General features: G+C 39.0%; 1 protein-coding gene across 5 annotated transcripts; it reads left to right on the top strand.

The window, feature by feature from the left end:
• Window positions 1-273: 273 nt before the first annotated feature.
• LOC123874929 (bromodomain adjacent to zinc finger domain protein 1A) lies at window positions 274-18,568 on the top strand. Of its 5 annotated transcripts, XM_045920493.1 has the most exons (26): window positions 274-605; window positions 800-1,129; window positions 1,944-2,133; window positions 2,545-2,758; window positions 3,432-3,631; window positions 3,883-4,168; window positions 4,676-4,817; window positions 5,351-5,520; window positions 5,796-5,920; window positions 6,252-6,486; window positions 6,829-7,005; window positions 7,427-7,605; window positions 8,291-8,479; window positions 8,734-8,898; window positions 9,386-9,518; window positions 9,845-10,051; window positions 10,695-10,969; window positions 11,380-11,397; window positions 11,771-11,883; window positions 12,179-12,354; window positions 13,190-13,270; window positions 15,061-15,172; window positions 15,394-15,455; window positions 16,167-16,309; window positions 17,284-17,447; window positions 17,790-18,568. In XM_045920493.1, exons 1-26 carry the CDS (start codon window positions 493-495, stop codon window positions 17,929-17,931), a joined length of 4,341 nt encoding a protein of 1,446 aa, XP_045776449.1. In that variant the 5' UTR covers window positions 274-492; the 3' UTR covers window positions 17,932-18,568. The 5 variants fall into 5 exon arrangements, with proteins under 5 accessions (XP_045776449.1, XP_045776452.1, XP_045776450.1 ...); XM_045920496.1 differs by lacking the exon at window positions 11,380-11,397 and having other exon boundaries at window positions 8,294-8,479; XM_045920494.1 differs by lacking the exon at window positions 11,380-11,397.
• Window positions 18,569-20,485: the final 1,917 nt, after the last annotated feature.

Here is a 20,485-nt window from a genome sequence, read left to right as displayed (position 1 = left end):
CGTCGAAAATTTAAATTCTGCTATTTTTCATGTATTATATCAGAATACAGAGGAGGTTACATTGTAAAATAACGCAGCGCTCGTATAGGGATCAATGAGTGTATAAAGAATATCCTTAGATGGACAGCCGAGGCTTAGTGATAGGGTCCCGTTGGAATTCTTCGGATACGAAATCCTAAAAACGATACCTTTTATTGGTTTGTAGAAAAAGAATCTTCTAAAATAGTAGTTTTTTATAGTGGGTCACCCAGTTCATATGGTTCTGGCGTAAAAAGAAGCGCCTAGCGCGCCGTTTTTTGGCTTGTCAACTGAAACCACGCAACAATTTTCACTTTACTAATCTTGATAAATGTTTAATACTGATCTAATGTATTGTGCAAAAGATTATGGCCATCGATGCGCCGCTTGGAGTTAAGTGATATCGTTTAGCAGTGGAACTTGGAACACTTATAAAATACTTTTTCCCACCGTTGTGTGCCGCGAACTTCTAACATGCCTCTGTTAAAAAGAAAAGCCTTTGAGAAAGCATCGGTGTCGGAGTACCTAAGGGACGACGATGAGGTCTTCCACTGCGAGATCACCGACGAGATATTCAAAGATTACGAGTAAGTTCATGTTTAAAACATGAATTTCGCGCATTTTTGATAATAAAACAAAATGTGTGTTATGGGGGCGATGGTCATTGATTCCGCGCGTTAGCTCGTACAGATTCGCGTTCGTGAAACAATGTTTTACAATTTTAGCAACGTCTTTTCAATTTACTCTATGTTATTATACTTTTATGCATGTTTTTTCTTAGGGAGTACTGTGAGAGGATTATTCTGGTCAACTCCATGGTGTGGACATGTGAGATGACGGGGAAGAATAACCTAACATACGCCGAAGCCTTGGAGAGTGAGAAAGCAGCCCGGAGGTCACTCAAAGACTTTCCTATGGAGCTGCGAATACCAATATTGTACCTAGCAACAAAGACCAAGAGATGTTCGTTTGCAGAGATGTCTGAGGATGTGTTCAACTTTGTGAGGGAGAGGTTCTTTGTTGGGGAGACAGTGGAGGCCTGCCTGGAGGGAGACATCTGGTGTGAGGCACATGTACTCTCTGTTACTGCGCAGAAGAGGCACCCTGATAAGTAAGTTTGTAATTGTATTGTTAGAACATTGTGATAAGTACAATATTACACAATATTTAAAAATAATAAACAGTGGTTAATTCTGTTGTACAAAATCTATCAATTAAACAAATATGACAGTTCTTCAATGTATTGTAATCTGTTCCATAATGCTCCATGCCTAAAAGCTAGATTAAGAACAGCTGTCGCTTTAGTTTAGTTTAGAAATTGTGTACAACAGAATTAGTAGCACTAAGTATTGTTTTTTAAATTTTCAATCAGAACTATTTGGGGCCCTCTAGCAGTGTAATATCTCAAAAATTAAATTTTCATTATAAAACTAATATGTAACCATAACATACAATAAGTCTATACTAATAAAGAGGTAAAGGTTGTATGTTTATTTGTAGAAAGTAATCTCTGGAACTGCTGAACCGATTTTGAAAATACTTTCACCAGCAGAAAGTTATATTATTCCTGTGTGACATAGGGGATATTTTATTTACTTACAAAAAATTAGATATAATAATAATTATATAATTAAAGATAATTAAATAAGTATGAGGTCGGGGGGTCAATTGCCATCTCATCCTGTCGCATACCATAGCTCCATAATGGTATGACTCATTTCAATTTTTTTGTACATTATACAATTACAATTTGTTCAAGGCTATTGTTAACTATTGGTGCTAACTTGGTTGTACTTAAATAATATGTAAATAAGCTGCAAGTCTAATTTACACTTAGACTTTTATTCAAATTTTATCATTTAGATTTTTTGAACTATTTCTCACAGGACAAAAAGTTGATTGACCTCTAAATTGTCTAATTCTAGCAAAGCCATGCTTCCAGCATCAGCATACTGCTATGAGGTAGAGCAGTTTGCAGACGACCCAGCAGAACAAGGCCAGATGGGCACTGCACCATATGACCGTGTGAGAAGGCGTAAGGGCATCTACACTCGAGACAAGAACAGACTGTTTCTGAAGCAGTTTGTTGCACCAGGAAATGTGATTGGTATTAAGGTAAGTTCTTTAAGATAAGAAATAAGGCTAGATTTTTTTGAACTTCCCACAGAATAGGAAATAAAGAAGGTTTATTGTATTTACGCCAAGCAAATTTGCAGGCGGTTGCTAGTCCATATTAATATTCTAAAGAGCAAAGATTTGTTTGCTTGTAATAAATTAACTCTGAAAGAACTGAACCATTCCATCTTAGACTGCATCATCACTTACCACCAGGTGAGATTGCAGCTAAGGGCTAACTTGTATCTGAATAAAATAAAAAAAAAACCGATTTTGATAATAATTCTTTCACATAGAAAGGTACTATATCTAGAAGTGGTATAGGCTATATGTACTGCAGACAGTCCCAGGAACAGGTAGTTGTAAATAAAAATTGAGCATGTTAGGGCATTCTATAATTTATTGTTACAGAAATCAGCATTAGAAAAGTACAACATAGCCAAAGTGAACTTTGACCAGATATTCACGGGAAGCCCACCCGAGTTCCCGTCATCAAAGAAGCTGATCAAATCCAGTATGTCACCTCCTAAGTCAAGGTTGTCAGGGAAACCAGGCTCTGCTACCAAACTGAACAAGGGGCAGGTGTCTATGGATAAGTTTGTCAAGAAAACAGATAAGACCGAAGGTAACTTTATAAATAAATAAAAAACGGTCAAGTGTGAGTCTGACTCGCACACAGTCTTTTTTTTTCTACATTTTACATGATAAATCAAAAACTATTATGCATAAAAATAAATAAAAATCTGTTTTAGAATGTACAAGTTTAGTGGGGTATCATATGAAAGGGCTTTACCCTTACTATACTTAGTAATCTTACTTTGAAAATTGAAAATATTAATTATTTATTCATGAACAATATTTGTTAATTTTTATTTTTTTGTGATGCACGCTTTTCAGATATTTCCCTTGTGCTATAAGACATTACTACTTGCTAATTTTCATAATTCTAAGTCAACGAGAAGTACCCTGAAGGTTTAGTTCCCTTAACAGGTCTTGACAGACAACAGATGAACGACAAAGTGATCCTATAAATCCTTTGTTCCTTTTGAGATAGGGAAGCTTAATAGATTACAAAATCTCTAAAAATGCTAATTTTAACTGTATTTTAGGCTGAGTTTGTTGTGGGCTCTTCTCAAGTCTGGGCGCGTTTGGAACCCTCGTGGCTTTAGTTTAAAGTTTAAGAATTAATTATCACCATTTCATCATTATCTTACAAATCCAACAAGTGACTATCAAAAAGTGTACTAAGTGTAAAGTGTGCAATAAATGATTTGACTTTGACTATGTATTGTCGTCAGCCAAACCCAAAGCACCAATCGATCCAGAAGCCAGAAAGACTCAGCAAGAGCTGGCAGACAAGATGCGCAAAGCAGAAGAACTGCTGCGACAGCGCAAAGAAGAAGAGAAGTTGAAGAAGAAGGAGAAGAATGCAAGAGTGATGGCGTTCATGAAGGAGTGGCAGAAGGTCAAAGACGACCAGGAGTTGGAAGACCATAAGGTACTTACTTAATATTCTCTTACCTTAGCTAATACCAAAACATATAATAATTTATGTTAGGTAGCCTATGAATAGTCTATTTCTCTTTGATTTCACATTACTCATAGCCTTATATTTGACATATTGTGGAATCAGGATTAAACCGAGAGCTCCCTCACTCTTAGAAATATGGTAAAAATCTTTGGGTATGGCACCCTAAAAATGACCATAATTTTCATGAATATTTTCGAATTTGGGTTTATGTCTGACAGGTGTTACCAAAAGGCACAGTAGTAGAAATGGAAGGAATATCCCACAAGCATTTCGGCGACTTCCTCTCCGTCCTGGAATTCGTTCAGAACTTCTCGGAACTCCTCAAAGTCAAGGATGTGTTCCACAATGAGCTGGACTTGGAGACGTTCAGGAAGGCTCTGACGGCTAAGGAGCATGCGTGGATGTTTAGTGAGCTGGTACAGATGTTTCTGGCTACGATATTTTCCCTGCAAGAGGATGAAGCTGAAGAGTATAATGAGAAGAAAGGGATTCAGGAGTCTGTTGGTAAGCATTTATCCTTTTTTATAGTGATGACATATGGATTTGAGACATGGTTGCTAACCATGGGCCTCAGCAGGCGACCAAGAGAGCTATGCTTGGAGTTTCTCTATGTGATCAAATCAGAAATAAGGAACTAATGGTTTTAAGCTTATCTCATGGTTTAATGACAAAACTGCAGCAGCAACAAAATCATGCAAATTAGGGATTTTTCGAGGTTTACAGGGGTTTTTACTAACTGGGATAGGATGGGGAGATCAAAACCATAGGAATTACAGGGAAACTGTCAAATAATTTTAGCATAATTGTCATTAAAAAAAGTTTTGGTCAATTTCATTGATTTTTCATGGACTTGCTTGACCAAAAAATTGAATATGCCAAAATTGTTTTCCCCAAATAAACGTAAAGGTTCCTAAGACAGTTTTCCTATATCTCCTATGGTTTTGGATTTTTCATACTGTCCCAGCTAAAAAAAAAACACACTAAGTGGGATTAAACATTTACTTTTTGTAGAGAACGAACAAATAGAAGGCCCAGCGAGTACAATGCACGCGATAGAATTAGCTACAAAGGCTGGGAAATGGGCACAGACCTACCTCGGCACATCACTCAGCAAACTACCACTCGATCCAACTACAGTCAGCGAAGTCTTACGGTAAGTTTTAATTGCTATTTGAATATTTACTTGAAAAATATCTAAATCAAATACAAAAATTTACGAAAGAGTGTAAGTGAGGATTCATCACAAATTTTTTTTATATTAGCATAGGAAATCCTCTTATATCAGCAAAGGAAATTTACTTATATTGGCATGAAGAATCAGTATGGGATATCATGATATCAGTATGGGATATTCACTTATATTTGCATGAAAAATTCCCTAAAATCAGCATGAGAAATTCCCTAATATCACCATGGAAAATTCACTTATAGTAGAATGGAAAATTTCCTGTATAACTATGGGGAATTCTGTAATATCCCAATGGAAAATTCTTTAATATCAGCAGGAAAATTCTCTTATATATATATGAGAAAATATACATATGACATTCACTAGATGCCATGAAAAACCCTACTATCAGCATGGGAAATTCATCTATACTGGCATGGAAAATTCCTCATATTGGCATATGTGTTAGGTTTATAATTTAAGGTCTTTGTAAGTAAGAACTGCCCCATAATTTTTAGTCTTCACCTCTTATCGTCGGGCGGCGCGGCGGGCGCTCGCTGCGCCGCGTGGAGACATCACCAGCGAGGTGGTTACTCGAGCGCTGATGATCCCGCCTTGCGTCTCCGGGCCACAACTCCTGGCGTGTTGAGACGGCTCAGGTCACATCACCTCGCTGACTTGCCTATGGGTAAGATCATCATAATTCACTTGTCTATATTCTAAGTACGATGACAGAGTAACTTTAGATGTTGAAACCTGGAAATGTGAGGTGAGGATGCTAGGAACAAGCAACCAGAATGTTGGTAGTTATGTAATTTGACCAGCATAAAAGTTTGGCCATGCGTCCAAAGATCTTTAATTTTTTTTAGTATATAGTGGTAAAAAAAGTAGTATTGCTGATTTCTTTAGATATGCCTCTTGAGCAATTTATTTATGTGACAATTATTATATTATTTGTTTCAGATGATAAATTCATTATACTGCAGTGCCTTATGAACCAAATATTAAGTTACGCAACAGTCCGCGACCAAGTGGAGGAAAAAATAGAGGAGTACAAAAACTTAAAGCAGGCTTTAAGAACATTACAAGTAAGTGACAATCTTAAACTATCATCATAATCCCTGGCTGCACTTGTTGTGGGCTCTTCTCAGACCTGGGCGCGTTTGGAACCCTCGTAGCTTTAGTTTTAAGCTTACGTAATTAATTATCACCACTATATCATCTTACAAATCTAATGATTCTGACCATCAAAAGGAGTACAATAGTACTTACTTTGAATAAATGATATTGCGTTTGAGTTTCATCATCAACTCAACCCTTCGCCGTCTCGATATCTATTAGCGAGCGTGGGCGAGATATGCAAACTCATACTAAGAGTACTGAATTTTCACTTCTTTTCCATTTTTTTTTTTTATATAGATAAGTGAACGTAAACGCGAGCCACAGCTGTCGGCCGCTCGCGTTGAGCTCAGGAAGGAAACTGCTCAAAAGAAAGAGGAGCTGAAGTTAACTGGCGACAAAGCCAAGCAAGCCGATGAACAGCTAACTGTAGCCATAGAGAAGCTAAAGAAGGACAGCGAGGTGAAGAAACTGGAGTATGAGAAGAAGTTGAAAGAGCTGCAGGCTCAGCTCTTTGACTATACTACTTATGTTGGTAAGTTAGACTGTTTAAAAGGTTGATAGGATACCTCGTTGCAATGCATTAAGGGTATAAAAATTTAAACTGATTAATTAGAAAAAGGAAAATTGCTGTTGTTATTTTTTTGTTGTTATTTAATTATTGTACTGTGTGTTTCCTTTAAAAAAAACGGCAACTTCTGAATTTACTTTTCGTATTGTTTAACTGACTGACTGACTAACATATAGGACTGGATAGATCCAGTACAATTCGATCTGCTCTGATCCACTCCAATCCAGCCAAAATTACCTTCACCAAAAAATGCATATAAGCTTCGCTTCTGTCCGGAATCCCTGAATGAAGCTTACAATGTTGCAGGATCTGACCGCGCGTTCCGTCGCTACTGGATCAGCAAGCGCGTGGCGGGTCTGTTCGTAGAAGCGGGCGTGGAGCCGCGCGGGCCGTGCCGCCACAAGCCGCTGCCCCCGCCGCCCGCGCCCACCGATGACGTCATGGCTTACGTCACCGAGCTCTACCACACGGAGAAAGAACAAGGTGAGAAATGAGTTATGAATTCTTGTTATCGATTTTCACTTTAGCTTGATATCAAAATAATCTAGGAAAATTAAAGAAAAACTGGGTTTTTGTTGATAATTAACATCGAAGTGCGCTTTTCCGATCGAAATTTTTATCAGGATCGCAAAATGTATCTAGGAGGTAATCTCTGGAACTAATGATCTGATTCTGAATTTTGACTTGAATTTTCACTGATTATCCTTGAGTGTTACAGTCATTTACATTTACAGTAAATATATCACATTCACACGGTCGTAGTCGCGGGAATACCTAATATATAGTACAGCAAAAGGTGTTTTTTCCCAGGTGTTCATAAAGCTAAATTATATGGCAACTTTATTGCTAAGTACCATCTAATGGGCTAGTACAAAAGGTAATCTAATCTTTATATTGTTTTTAGCTGGAAGCGATAAAGAAAACGAATCGGCGGCCAATTCTCGCAGCGGTCCGCCTAAGAAACCTCTAACGAACCTGAACGGTCTCACACACAAGCTGAACGGCGTGGACTCCAGTACGCAGCACTGCCGCGACCTATTGCTCTGTACTGCCGATGTCAATACATGCTATGTTCACGGGAAGGTATGTCGTTTTACATGCGAGTGTGTAAAATTGGGCTATCTGGAGCATTCTATTCAAATAGTCTGAATATTGCTCCAGATGTCCCAATCACTACCCATATTATAAATATATGCGAAAGTGTTAGTTTATTGGTTTGTCCTTCAATCACACCGCGACGATTCTGAACGGTCTCACACACAAACTGAACGGCGTGGACCCCAGTACGCAGCACTGCCGCGACCTGTTGCTCTGTACTGCCGATGTCAATACATGCTATGTTCACGGGAAGGTATGTCGTTTTACATGCGAGTGTGTAAAATTGGGCTATCTGGAGCATTCTATTCAAATAGTCTGAAAATTGCTTCAGATATCCTAATCACTACCTATATTATTAAATGCGAAAGTGTTAGTTTATTTATTTATCCTTCAATTACACTGCAACGAATCTGAATGGTCTCACACAGAAACTGAACGGCGTGGATGTCGCGATCTATTGCTTTGTACTGCCCATATTAACAAGTGCTATGTTCATGGACAGACATAATGTTATTTTACATGCAAGTGTGTAAAATTGGGTTATCTGGATCACTCTATTAATAATAATTTTATTTTAGTAAAAAATAATATGCTATACATTTTGCTCAAATATAAGCATCTACAATGCATCATAACTTTCAAAACACCAACATATCGTTATTTTTCCTAGCAGGGTGATTACAGACCCCAGTGGTGGGTGTACCACACAGAGGAGCAGATCGAGGCGCTCATAGAGGCGCTGAACAAAAGGGGGCTAAGAGAAAGTGAGCTACGACAAAACCTGGAGCTGGAGCGAGGGAACATAGTGGAGCATGTCAAGAAGTGTCCACTGCAGTACCTCACTCCCACAGCGGCGCTAGTAAGTGACTATTTATTATCATGATGTAGAGAGTAGAGCCGATCAAAACCATAGACTCCTGGAGAACGTCAGAGGGCACAGACTATCATCAAATCCCACCTAACAGTATCTACCAAATTTCATGATTCTCGGTCAAGCGGACCCTATGTTTTTGACTGATATCCTATCCTATTCCTTTTTTTCTTATGGAGTATGGAACCTTTAAAAAAAGTATTTGGTGCCCCTACCTTACAAGATTACTTTTCCCTTCACAGCCACAACCCCACATAGCGCCGACAACGCGACGAAGAATACAACCATCGCTACGCGTCCCTCCGGATTGTTCTTTGTCAGAAGCTCTAGAACTTTCTCTACGGGACCACATACTAGAGTTAGAGGAGAAAATCTTTCACGGGTGTCTGGGTGCGCTTAAGGTTAAGGTAAAAATCTTGCAAATTCTACCACAAAAAACTTAAACAAACGTTGAACGCCTTTATAAAATCTGACACACTTCCTCACAATGGCTAAATGTCAATAAAAAACTTTCACAGCACACTTAGTTTTAATAGAAGTTAAACCTGTCTTTCCCATACAACGCGTGAGTTGAACATCAGTTTGTTAACTTCAGTATTTGTGCTGTCTGTTTCTATTCTATTGTGCTTCCTCAATTTATTCTGATTTTCTACAATACATAATCTGAGATCATATGTATTACCATACCATACCAAATGGAATTTATTGTGGTATCCATATCTGTATACATATATGCATGCGGATTCTAACATTGTGCCAATCAATTTGTTGTTATGAACGCGTTTTCTGAATGACAGAAAAATGTAATTTAATCTTATATCCTCCTCAAAAATGTCCACCATACAACTTTTGACCTGTAACTTTTCTTTAATAAAATCTGTGTATGCTTATCAGGACCGCGAAGCGTGGCGAGGTACGATAATGTTGCGCGGGTACGACAAGCAAGCGGACTATTTGAGTTGGGGACCTTCCAAACAGTTCAGGGATGATTACCACCAACCAGACGGCCAATTGCGGCTACCACATGGTGAGTACAAGATTTCCAGGGTGATTCAGTAACTGAGTGTCTAAGGGTGACCAATCAACATTGGAGCTATGCGGCTCTGTGCTGTGCTCAGCTAAGGAGGAGCAATAGGATAGAGCCCAGCCAAGTGCAGCATAGTTCAGTGATGATTGATCACCCTAAACACCGAAAGAGAGCCACCCAGCTCATTTCACATCAATTGGTTCTACATTGCTGCTCCACTGAGTGATATTGAAATAATTTTTCATAGAAAATCTTCAATAGATTACAAATAAATGTACTATCCTACTTTTGTCAAAGAGATGCATGTCTTAAATTGTTGTTCGCAGACATAGACAAATCAGAGAAAGAAACAGTAGCCGAGAACAAATACCGCGACCCGGGGCATTGTCTAGAAGTGACGAAGGTGAACGGAGTGAAGTCAGAGCCAGAGGAAGACAGTCCTGCGGCCAAACCGGACGTCGTGAGGGACTTGGCCTCCGCGCTACTCCAGGTTGCCCAGTCCATACACCAGAAGTACCTGAAAAGGCCGTTAGGTGAGTCGAATTTATTTACCAATATGTTAACTTTAAGGTGGGAGATAGAGTGGGGGGCTGAGGATGTTGGGTTTCGTTCTTTGTTTTAAGAAAACCCCTACGAAAAAAGATTTGTCGCGGAAAATCCAAGGAGCACAATGGTTATGTCGGACTACCGACTATAAACCTCACGAAGTTCCATCTCACCGCTGACGATTAACCACAAGAGGCCGGTAACTCCTCGTTACTCCGCCAACGGGTCTCCCCTGAAGCAGACCCACTACTGGGACACTAAGTGACACCACATACCATCAGATGCATACCGGAACCACAGCGCAGCAATCAACTCCCTGAGTCCATCATCCACAGATCTTAGAAACCAGGGCTCGCGGAGATGTTGATTCCATCTCCACATTTCCCATCCTTAATGTCTCCAGCGAGCAATTGCTTGCCTTCCCCATGGATGCGTCTACTGCGCCCTCTACTTGGGTTCAGAGGGACGCGTGGACAAATACTTTTCTCCTGCCAGGTCGATTAGTCATGACTAACAATATCCTATGGAGAGAAATCGTTAACCATGTTACTGGGGTACATCAGCCCAAGTGCTGTTCCTTTCCCTAGACGAAAGGAACTTTCTATATACATCTTGATCATTTGTCATTAGGTCTTGATGAAAAGGAGCGAAAGGACCGCGAAGCAAGAAACAAACCTCTTGACCTCGAAGCGCTGGAACGCTGGGAGGTCTCGCTCATGGAGTGCCGAAGCTTCGCAGCACTAGTTCTGCACCTGCTATCGCTGGACAGCAGCGTGAGCTGGGCGGCTAGTGTGCTGAACGCCAGCTGTCGCCTGTGCCGACGCCGCACCGACCCGGATAACATGCTGTTGTGTGACGGTTGCAACAAGGGACACCATCTCTACTGTCTCAAGCCTAAGCTCGCGGTGAGTGTGGCCCTAGCTTTATCTCTTCTCTGTCTACTACCTCTACCTTTTTAACTATGTGTGGGAGTAGGTGATGTGCAGTTGAACCGTCCAGACTGTCATTATGTCCAGGGGATCCAGCTGTACCTATGGTTGTATCTTGAAACTTTTATATAGTACTCCGTGGAGCAAACTTTGTTAGCGCGATTGAGGATGACTTTTAATGTGCGTTCAACCATAACAATAGCAACGTCTTTCCCCAGACTCTTCTTATTTCCGGGGATCCAGCTGGTCTGCCCCCATCCCTGTTCCAAAGAAATATAAACTTATGCTGAAGTATTCACACTCGCAAACTTTGTCTCAGCCGATTTTCATTCAATTTTAAATAATCATTGACTCTAATTCAAGATTATTTTCTTTCATGCATTCAGTTACATATGCGAAATAAGGTAATTAGTCAATACTCGTGTCTAATAAATAAACCTTGTTAAATATTCAATTTACCATCCGCATCGTCAACCGATAGACGTCCACTGCTGGACATAGGTCTCCTGTAGGGATTTCTGCACACCACAGTCTTGTGCCGCATGAATCCAGCGGCTCCCTGCGACTCGTATGACGTCATCTACCCACCTTCCAATGCTTTTTTGGAAGGCAATTGCCTTTAGTGCGAGGTTGCGAGGTCCAGTACCTTGGGACGTCTATTGGGTTTTTGAATGATGTGCCCTGCCCATTGCCATTTCAGCTTCGCAACCCGTTGAGCTGTGTTGTTTACTCTGGTTCTATCAAGTAATATTAGTTTTATTTTTATTTTTGTAATAGAAAGTGCCAGAAGGCGATTGGTTCTGCGAGCAGTGTAAACCGAAAGAAAAGACGCCACGCAAGCGGAGAAAACTGTACACTGAGGAGAAGCCAGAGGAGGATATGGACGACAGGTGAGAGTTAACTAGCGATTCATGCGAACAGCAATCGAACTATTCGATAATGGAATGCAATAATTGCGCGATTAATTTGAATTTTCGATTTATTCCTTCCAGACAATATATGTTTTCCACATTCATAGACTTTAGAAAATAAGAATTTAACAATCGATTGTCAGGGTTTTATTCGATTGTTTCTTGTGAATATGATAAAATAGACTATAGATTGTTCGATTCATTCGATTGTTTGTTTGCATCAATCGACATGGTTGCATCGCACATGACTGATTCTGTGCGTATTTTCTGGCAGCGCGGATTCATTTGACGTGGAGGAAGCACTGTCTCTGTGCGGCGCGTGCGGCAGCGGAGGGCGACTCGCGGCGCAGTGCCGCGCGTGCGCCGCCCGGTTCCACGAAGAGTGTGCTGCGCCCAGGCAGAGGCTGTCTCGCCGGTTCCTGTGCGAGGCCTGCGCTAACCCCGCCAGAGGTGAGGAAGCACGAGAAGCGCAGGGCGACTCGCGGCGTAGTGCCGCTTACAATCAACGGTCTCTCCCAAAAAAACTGAGGAGCTCACCATTTTTAGTGTTTCTAAATTTATCATTATAGTTTTATCAATTTTCTTCACATTGGGTAGTACAAACGTTAAGCATTTAGTTAAAATCTGATACTAAACCAGCGTGGTACGTGCGACAAGGCACTGTTTACGTCGTCAAAGTTATCCTTATTTCTGTCAATTTTAAAAATCATTTATATGCACCAAAAATAGAAAAGGACCCAAGATTGAACCCTGTGAGACACCCATTAAGGTTGATGAGCCTTGTGACTTTACCTTATTTATGTATACTCTTTGAATTCTGTCATTAAGAGGCAATGAGATCAAATGCAATGCTTTTGATGCTCTGTTAGCCATAGGCTTATATTTAAGTAACAAAGTTTTATGATCAACACAATTAAACGCCTTAGATAGGTCACAGAAGACCCCGATCGCATTCTGTGAATGCTCATAGGCGTCGTAAATGTGCTTCAAAGTAAGCGCCCGCATTAGTTTTGTGGTAGCCTTTCGTGAAGCTGTACTACTCTGGGTGAAGTAAGTTATTTAAGTTAAAATGGTTTATTAGCTGATTTAATATAATTTTTCAAAGGCCTTGCCGTAGTTGGTATGATTGAAATAGGTCTGATAAATAAAAAAACTATATAGAGATAGTAATAAATATAGTGATATAAAGATAGTGATAACAAAGAAAATTATTATTTATATTAATAATTATAATATATAAATTAATTATTATAATATAAAGTATATATATTTCCTGTCTCTGAAGATCGTCGCCGGTGCGCAGCCACAGCCATTTCCAACATCCAGCAGTACGCGCGAGAGATTAACAGTCGAAGCATATCTTCGGGTTTGTCCTCTGATAGTTACCCACTTTGTGTCACTCATTGTACGGCTGATCGCTTCCTTCTCATCCAATGCTGGGCTTCGGTTAACTGTTCATTTCAACTTGTAAATAAATTCAACTAACTCTTAAGTAGTTAAACTTTTGTATTATTTTCTATGGTGATTTATCTTCGGATTTGTCTTCAAACTGTTACTTCTTTTGTGTCGCTGATCGCTTGATTCTCATCCAATGCTGGGCTTCGGTTAACTGTTCATTTCAACTTGTAAATAAATTCAACTAACTCTTAAGTAGTTAAACTTTTGTATTATTTTCTATGGTGATTTATCTTCGGATTTGTCTTCAAACTGTTACTTCTTTTGTGTCGCTGATCGCTTGATTCTCATCCAATGCTGGGCTTCGGTTAATTGTTCAACTTTTAAATAAATTCATCTAACTCTTATAAAAAGTAAACTTTTGTATTATTTTCTAGAGTGATTTATTTTCGGATTTGTCTTCAAACTGTTACCCCTTTTGTGTCACTCATTGGCTAATCGCTTGATTTTCATCCAATGCTAAGCTTTGGTTAGCTGTTCATTTCAACTTGTAAATAGAATCAACTAAAGGCTTTAGGCTATTTATCTTTAGATTTGTCATCAGACTGTTACCCACTTGGTTGTGCCACCACTCATTGTTTTGTTTGCTTATTTCTCATCGAATGCTGGGCTTTGGTTAACTTTTCATTACAACTTTAAATAAATTCAACTAACTCAAAAGGCTTTGTGCTATCTATTTTTAGATTTGTCGTTAGACTGTTACCCATTTTGTTCATGCTGTGCATTATAAAGTTTGCTTATTTCTCATACAAAGTTGGTCTTTGGTTACCTGTTTGGTTAATTGTATAAATAAAATCATCTTACTCTTTAAAAAGCAACTTTATGTTAGATGATTGTTTTCACCCTGGTGTCTGCTCTGGTGTTTTTCGTTTGGTAGCTGAAGACACCACGGTGGCGCGATTGGTGGCGTCGCCATGGTGTCTTAGTGATGCTGGCCTAACTTTGACAAATTCTTGACATAGTTTTATTCATTTTCGAAATGTAAGCATTTCTATCATTGTGGTTGATTTCATCCATCATTGTTCTTATGCATCATTTCTCGCATGTTTCCGTTATAATTACCTAAATTTTTATATTGTGTGCACAGATTATTTTATAATCTAAAGTTGTGTGTCCTAAAATAAGTGTTTTATGTGTCATCATCGGCTGAACGCTACAGAATGATAGATAGTTTAAAAACTTTTTTTTCTCAAAAATAACTTTTTTTTGTACGCATAATAAATATGTATACTAAAGGTGGATCAGACGCTTCTAAAACCTACTCGAAGCAAATATCTAACTTATCGCTGTCCTGCTTAGACTAACAAATTAGAGCGAGAGGATGGACCCAGTGGTGACCGACCTCTCGCTCCCGCGTGGCAGTCGAACTGGGTTAGCGATAAGTAGTTACTTGCTTCAAGTAGGAGTGCTTTATCCATATAATATAGTTTCATGTTTGAACTGTGTCGATTACTGGTCCCAAAAAATTTTTTTCTTATTAATCAACAAAAAAATATTTCTTATGTTTTATGTTAAATCTTCTTATACAAAGGTGTAGTTTTTATTACATCAACTAAGATAAATCGACACGAAAAATGTCACGCCATTCTTTTCATAAGCTTTCTTATGGACAAAGAGATGGCACGACTTATCGTCCTGTAGCTGAAACTAGCACATTTTCTTTTTACTTACCTTTTTGAAAGGTTATATTTCTCATAACAGATTCTGAAGACAGCGAGTACAACACAACGCTAGTGTCTTTAAAGGCTAAGAAATCGAAAAGAAGCAAAGAACCCTCGCCGATGCTGAACGGCACCGCTAAGAGGGGACGCAAGTGAGTATCAAAAATCAAAATTGTTTTTAATCTAATTAACAGCCAACAGTTACCTTTACATATTATTTAATTTAATTAGTGTAATTGGACTTAAAAGGTCCGTTCTAATTAAATAATTAATTAAATAAATAAATAATAAATAAATAATAAAAAGACTAGCTTAGGCCCACGACTTTCGCATTTATAATATCAGTAATGTATAATTAATTTATTGTTGTCAGGTCAAAAGAAGAGTTAAATGGAAGCACAAGAAGATCAAAAACACTGACAAATGGAGTACACGGTAAGTAGCTGATGCCTGATTGATTATTGATTAAAATAATCACTTTTCGTTACGTGTCCAGATCTTTTTTTTTTTAATTTGTATCAGAAAGTTGTAACAATAAAGAGAAAAAGAAAGAAAGGTGACAGGGAAGCACTTATCTCTATCTCCACCAGTGGCCCTTGGTAGTGCGAGAGTTTTTTTTATGAAGAAAGATGGTGCTTTTTGGTAGTGCCTCAAAAAAAGTGACAACAACAGATCTAAATATTGTTACACTAATATTATAAAGGCGAAAGTTTGTGTGTATGTTTGTTACTCCTTCACGCAAAAACCACTGGACAGATTTGGCTGAAATTCAGAATGGAGATAGACAATATAGACAATTGCTTGTATACAGTATGACATACTATTGTAAATTGAATATGTACTTGAAAAGAGCAACCACCGAGTTTCTTGCTGGTTCTTCTCGGTAGGAACGGCATTCCGAACCAGTGGTAGATTTTTTTGACGATTCAAAAGCACTTTTAAAAGTTTAATTGAATAAAAACATTTTGAATTTGAATTTGAATATCCTGGATTAGCACATAGGCTACTTTTTATTCCGGAAATTCAAAGAGTTCCCACGGGAATTTTAAAAAACCTACATCCACGCGAACGAAATCGCGGGCATCAGCTAGTGTAAAATAAAACTGTTGTGTAGTAACACTGCTAATGTTTCATTGATTTTTGTAGAAGAAACCAGAACGGGCAAGAAGCGTGGAAGGAGAGACACGGCAGAGGAAGTTCTACACACGGAAGCTCTCACACAACTTCTACGGGATGCCATGAAACACAAGGATAGCTGGCCCTTCAACGAGCCGGTTACCGTTGAAGAGGTAAGGCTATACTGGCCATCATTTTTTGTATTCTTTTTTCAGAGCACCAGCTGTTTAAATTAAATACTTAAAAGGAAAAAGCGACTGACTGACTGGTCTACCAACGCCAAGCTCAAATTACTGGTTGGATCGGGCTGTTCGGTATGCAGATGGTTATCATGAGATGATAAGCTAATCGAAATAGCACTTATGCAGGAAACTTCTCCAGCGTGATAGAAGTGTGTGCAGCGCCATCTAGTTTTGATGGCAGTTACCTGCCTGTCTTGTAAATAGTGTATAATTTCTAATCATTTAATTAAATGTAATATCATCACTTACCACCAGGTGAGATCACAGTCAAGGGCTAACTCTTATCAGAATTTAAAAAAATGTGACTTGTAGCTTTTAAGTTCACGTAATTAATTTTATCATCACTCTATCATCTTACAAATCTAACGATTCTGGCCATCGAAAGGATAACAATAAGTACCTACTTTGAATAAATGAGTTTGACAAGAAACAGTTAAAAATTATTTTGCTATAATCCGCCAACAGGATAAATCTGTATGGTCAAACATGCAGTTACAAGCTAAGCACCGCTTACCTCCCCAACCAAGCAATAAAGCCAAGTTCCCAAGCAAGCACTGCCACCACCATTCATATGCAACACCACACAAGACTTTTCCACTACTCTCGACGCACGTTTCGCCCCGACACCGGAGCATCCTCAGGAGATTTCGACTTTACAATGCTGTATTGTCAAGCAGTTCAGTGCTTGCTTGGGAACTTGGCTTTATTGCTTGGTTGGGGAGGTAAGCGGTGCTTAGCTTGTAACTGCATGTTTGACCATACAGATTTATCCTGTTGGCGGATTATAGCAAAATAATTTTTAACTGTTTCTTGCTAAACATGAACTTCCGCAAAGTAACGCCTGACTCTATCCAATATCCAAATGAGTTTGAGTTTGATTGTCTAATGGAGTCCCTTGGTTCCAGGTCCCGGATTACTTCGATGTGATCGACCAGCCGATGGATCTGACGACAGTCAAGACCAAGCTGGAAAGCTCGCAATACGATACGGACGCGGCTCTGCTGGCGGACGTAGCCCTCGTCTTTGCCAACTGTTACACCTACAATAAGGACACGCATCCTGTTGCCAAGTGAGTGCTTTATTGACTGAGCAATGCGAGGTCTCCTAACGGGGGGGGGGGGGGGGGGGGGGGTCTCCTAACGAAATCACCAAGTATAGACACATACTTGGTGATTTAGTTTTTTTTAATCAGATACAACTTAGCCCTTGACTGCAATCTCACCTGGTGATAAGTGATGGTTCAGTCTAAGATGGAAGTGGGCTAACCTGGAAGGGGTATGGCAGAAGCAAATGTTCCTGAGCGGCGGTAAGCACTTCACATCAGGCGACCCGCCTGCTCATTTGCTTGCTATTTTTATTTAAATTGAAGCTGGAGCGAGTCAGACGGTCTATCATAAATTTCTCATTACAGAGCGGGCGTGCGCCTAGAGAAGTACATAAACAAACGCTGCTCAGAGCTCAACCTGCCTCCACTGCCGGACACCAGCGCGGAAGAAGAGCCGACGGAAGCTCAAGACCCAAGACCGAAGGGCAAGCGATCCAAGCACGATTGATATACGCTCGCACCTTCGCGGTATAGCGACTACCTATTATACTGACACTAGGCTGAGATCTATAGAGCTTCATTGTAGTGCCCGGCAGGAAATATTGTACATCGAACTTTAGAAAGAGATAACGGTTTCGTAGAGCGTTGTCTCTGTCGTCGAGACCGACGAAACGTCACATAGGTATGAGTGACAGAGACAATGCTCTACGAAGCCGAAATCTCTTTCTAAAGTTCGATGTACAATATTTCTTGCTGTGCACTGTATAGAGTTATGCCAAACTATACCAAGCCACACTGGCGAATTTCGAGAAATAACTTCACAGTATATAGTAATAAAAGTCATTTCTTGAAAATGCTATCTCAGACTTAAGTTTCAGTTAAAACTGGACGGATTTAATTAACAATAAATTGATAATGAAGTCCTCCCAACCGAATTTCGGCCACGCCAGCTAATCTCTGCGCAAATTCTCTCTATTCCCTCGTTCTCATAGCCCGATGTGACGGAAATCCGACACAACCGGAGAGAAATCAGGCACAAGACCGATGGCTTTACGTGCTCTCCGAGACACGGGGGTGGAGCAGTTTTAACAGTGCCTTAAATCTGAGCCAAGTCAAAGTGCGCTCTATAAATCTTAACCTAAACCCTGTTCGATCGCTTCTGGCACGCGGGGTCACATAACGTGGGAACGGAATAGTACATATTGCGCGCTTCCTTGCACTTACGGGTTCTTATGGCGTATTCCAACTTTCTTCCTCTATGCATAGTCAACCTCACTGCTGAGGGTAGTGATCTTTGCCATAGAATATCTTTTGGATTGTGATCTTATCGATCTTTTTTGCGTACAGTGAAATAATGCATTAAATTTTGAAAAGTAGTGTAATTTGTTAATAATAATAATTATCTACTTTCGGATAAAATTCCCTTAAAAATTAAGAATTAAAAAGATTACAAAAAAATATATATTAAAACTAGACTTATTAATGAATTATAATTTATTCCTAGGTCTGCATCATCTATCTTGTTATATTTAAAGGAATGCGCAACAATCAGGCACTAGGCCTGACGTCCCTGATGCGGTTTTTTGACCCCGCGTGCCACAAAGATTGTACGAGGTACAGTTTGAGAACCACCGATACTAGGTATAATAATACTATGTACAAAAGATTCCAAATTCTCTAAGGACGCTTGAATTAATTATATAAAAAACTAGCTGAAAACCGCGACTTCGTTCGCGTGGATTTAGATTTTGAAAATCCTGTGGGAACTCTTTGATTTTCCATAATAAAGAGTAGCCTATTTTTTTTATTCAGACACAAGTTAGCCCTCGACTACAATCTTTCCTGGTGGTAAGTGATGATTATTATTATCCAAAAAACTATTCAAAAAGTAAAAATTTTTATATTTGAAATTGGCACCAATGAGCCGCCATGTTTTTTTTTTTTTTTTCAAAAATTTATAGCCAGTGTCACTCGTGATGATGTCAGGGTTCTAACGATACCCCATACATCCAAATCTATTTAGACATTTAGAATTTATCACACTAATATTATAAAGGCGAAAGTTTGTGTATGTGTGTGTGTGTTTGTTACTCATCCACGCAAAAACTACTAGACAGATTTGGCTGAAATTTGGAATGGAGATAGATAATATCCTGGATTAGCACATAGGCTACTTTTTATCCCGGAAAATCAAAGAGTTCGCACGGGATTTCAAAAACCTAAATCCACGCGAGCAAAATCGCGGGCATCGGCTAGTGGTTGAATAAAGAAACATCCATCCATTATAGTTATACCATCAACCTTGAAAACAGTTAACTAATAACTAGTAATAAAGCTAAACTTACAAAAAAAAACATAACACTCCTTTTTTGGGCGATCCGATCCGTTGTGACGTGATTGAAGGATAAACACACACACTTTCACATTTGTAATGATGTACTCCGAAAATCGATCAGACATACATATTATACAGCCCATTTCTGCTTTTATACAACACAAATTCTGCTAAGGGCTTTACTGCTAAAATCATAACCCTACTTTTGGCTTTGCTGTAGTTGGGTAAAAGTTATTAGTTTTAATTGCATTTGTTACGTATTCCATACGAGAAGCGATCCAGTAATCTGCTGTGCGATACATTTGACATAATTGGTATGGTGCCTATGTCAAAAAGAAACTATTTCTTGGTAAATATTAAATGGAGGGTCTCCCAAAATTCGTAAAATCCACGCCCAGTGTCAGTTTTAAAGCTACGACTTTTGACTTTATGACGTCACATCTATACATTTAATACAAGCTACCATGCTAAGTGATTTGACGTTTGATAAAAAGTTTCTGATTTGACTAGTAGGCACCATACCTATTCCTAGATTATAAGAACTTAGTTTTAATGTAGCTCTAATTCCATTAAGAAATGTGATTTTGGCAATCGGTTTTTATCATTTAAATATTATTGTATCTTATATCTTGTAAACAGTATGCAGCATTTTACATGCAATTAAAATGTTTTCATGTGATTGAAATTTCCAATTTGTGTTATTTTAATTTATATTTTTTGTGAATCA

The sequence above is a fragment of the Maniola jurtina genome, chromosome 19, assembly GCF_905333055.1.
Source record: "Maniola jurtina chromosome 19, ilManJurt1.1, whole genome shotgun sequence".
Classification (NCBI taxonomy): domain Eukaryota; kingdom Metazoa; phylum Arthropoda; class Insecta; order Lepidoptera; family Nymphalidae; genus Maniola; species Maniola jurtina.
The sequence above is the reverse complement of the archived record's forward strand: the minus strand, read 5'-3'. Positions and strand labels throughout refer to the sequence as shown.

Coding starts and splice junctions, on each gene's coding strand:
- LOC123874929 (XM_045920493.1), top strand. CDS start 493: ATGCCTCTGTTAAAAAGAAAAGCCTTTGAGAAAGCATCGGTGTCGGAG. Junction 5,921..6,251: donor AGGCTTTAAGAACATTACAA/GTAAGTGACAAT, acceptor TTTTTTATATAG/ATAAGTGAACGTAAACGCGA. Junction 16,310..17,283: donor AGCCGGTTACCGTTGAAGAG/GTAAGGCTATAC, acceptor CCTTGGTTCCAG/GTCCCGGATTACTTCGATGT.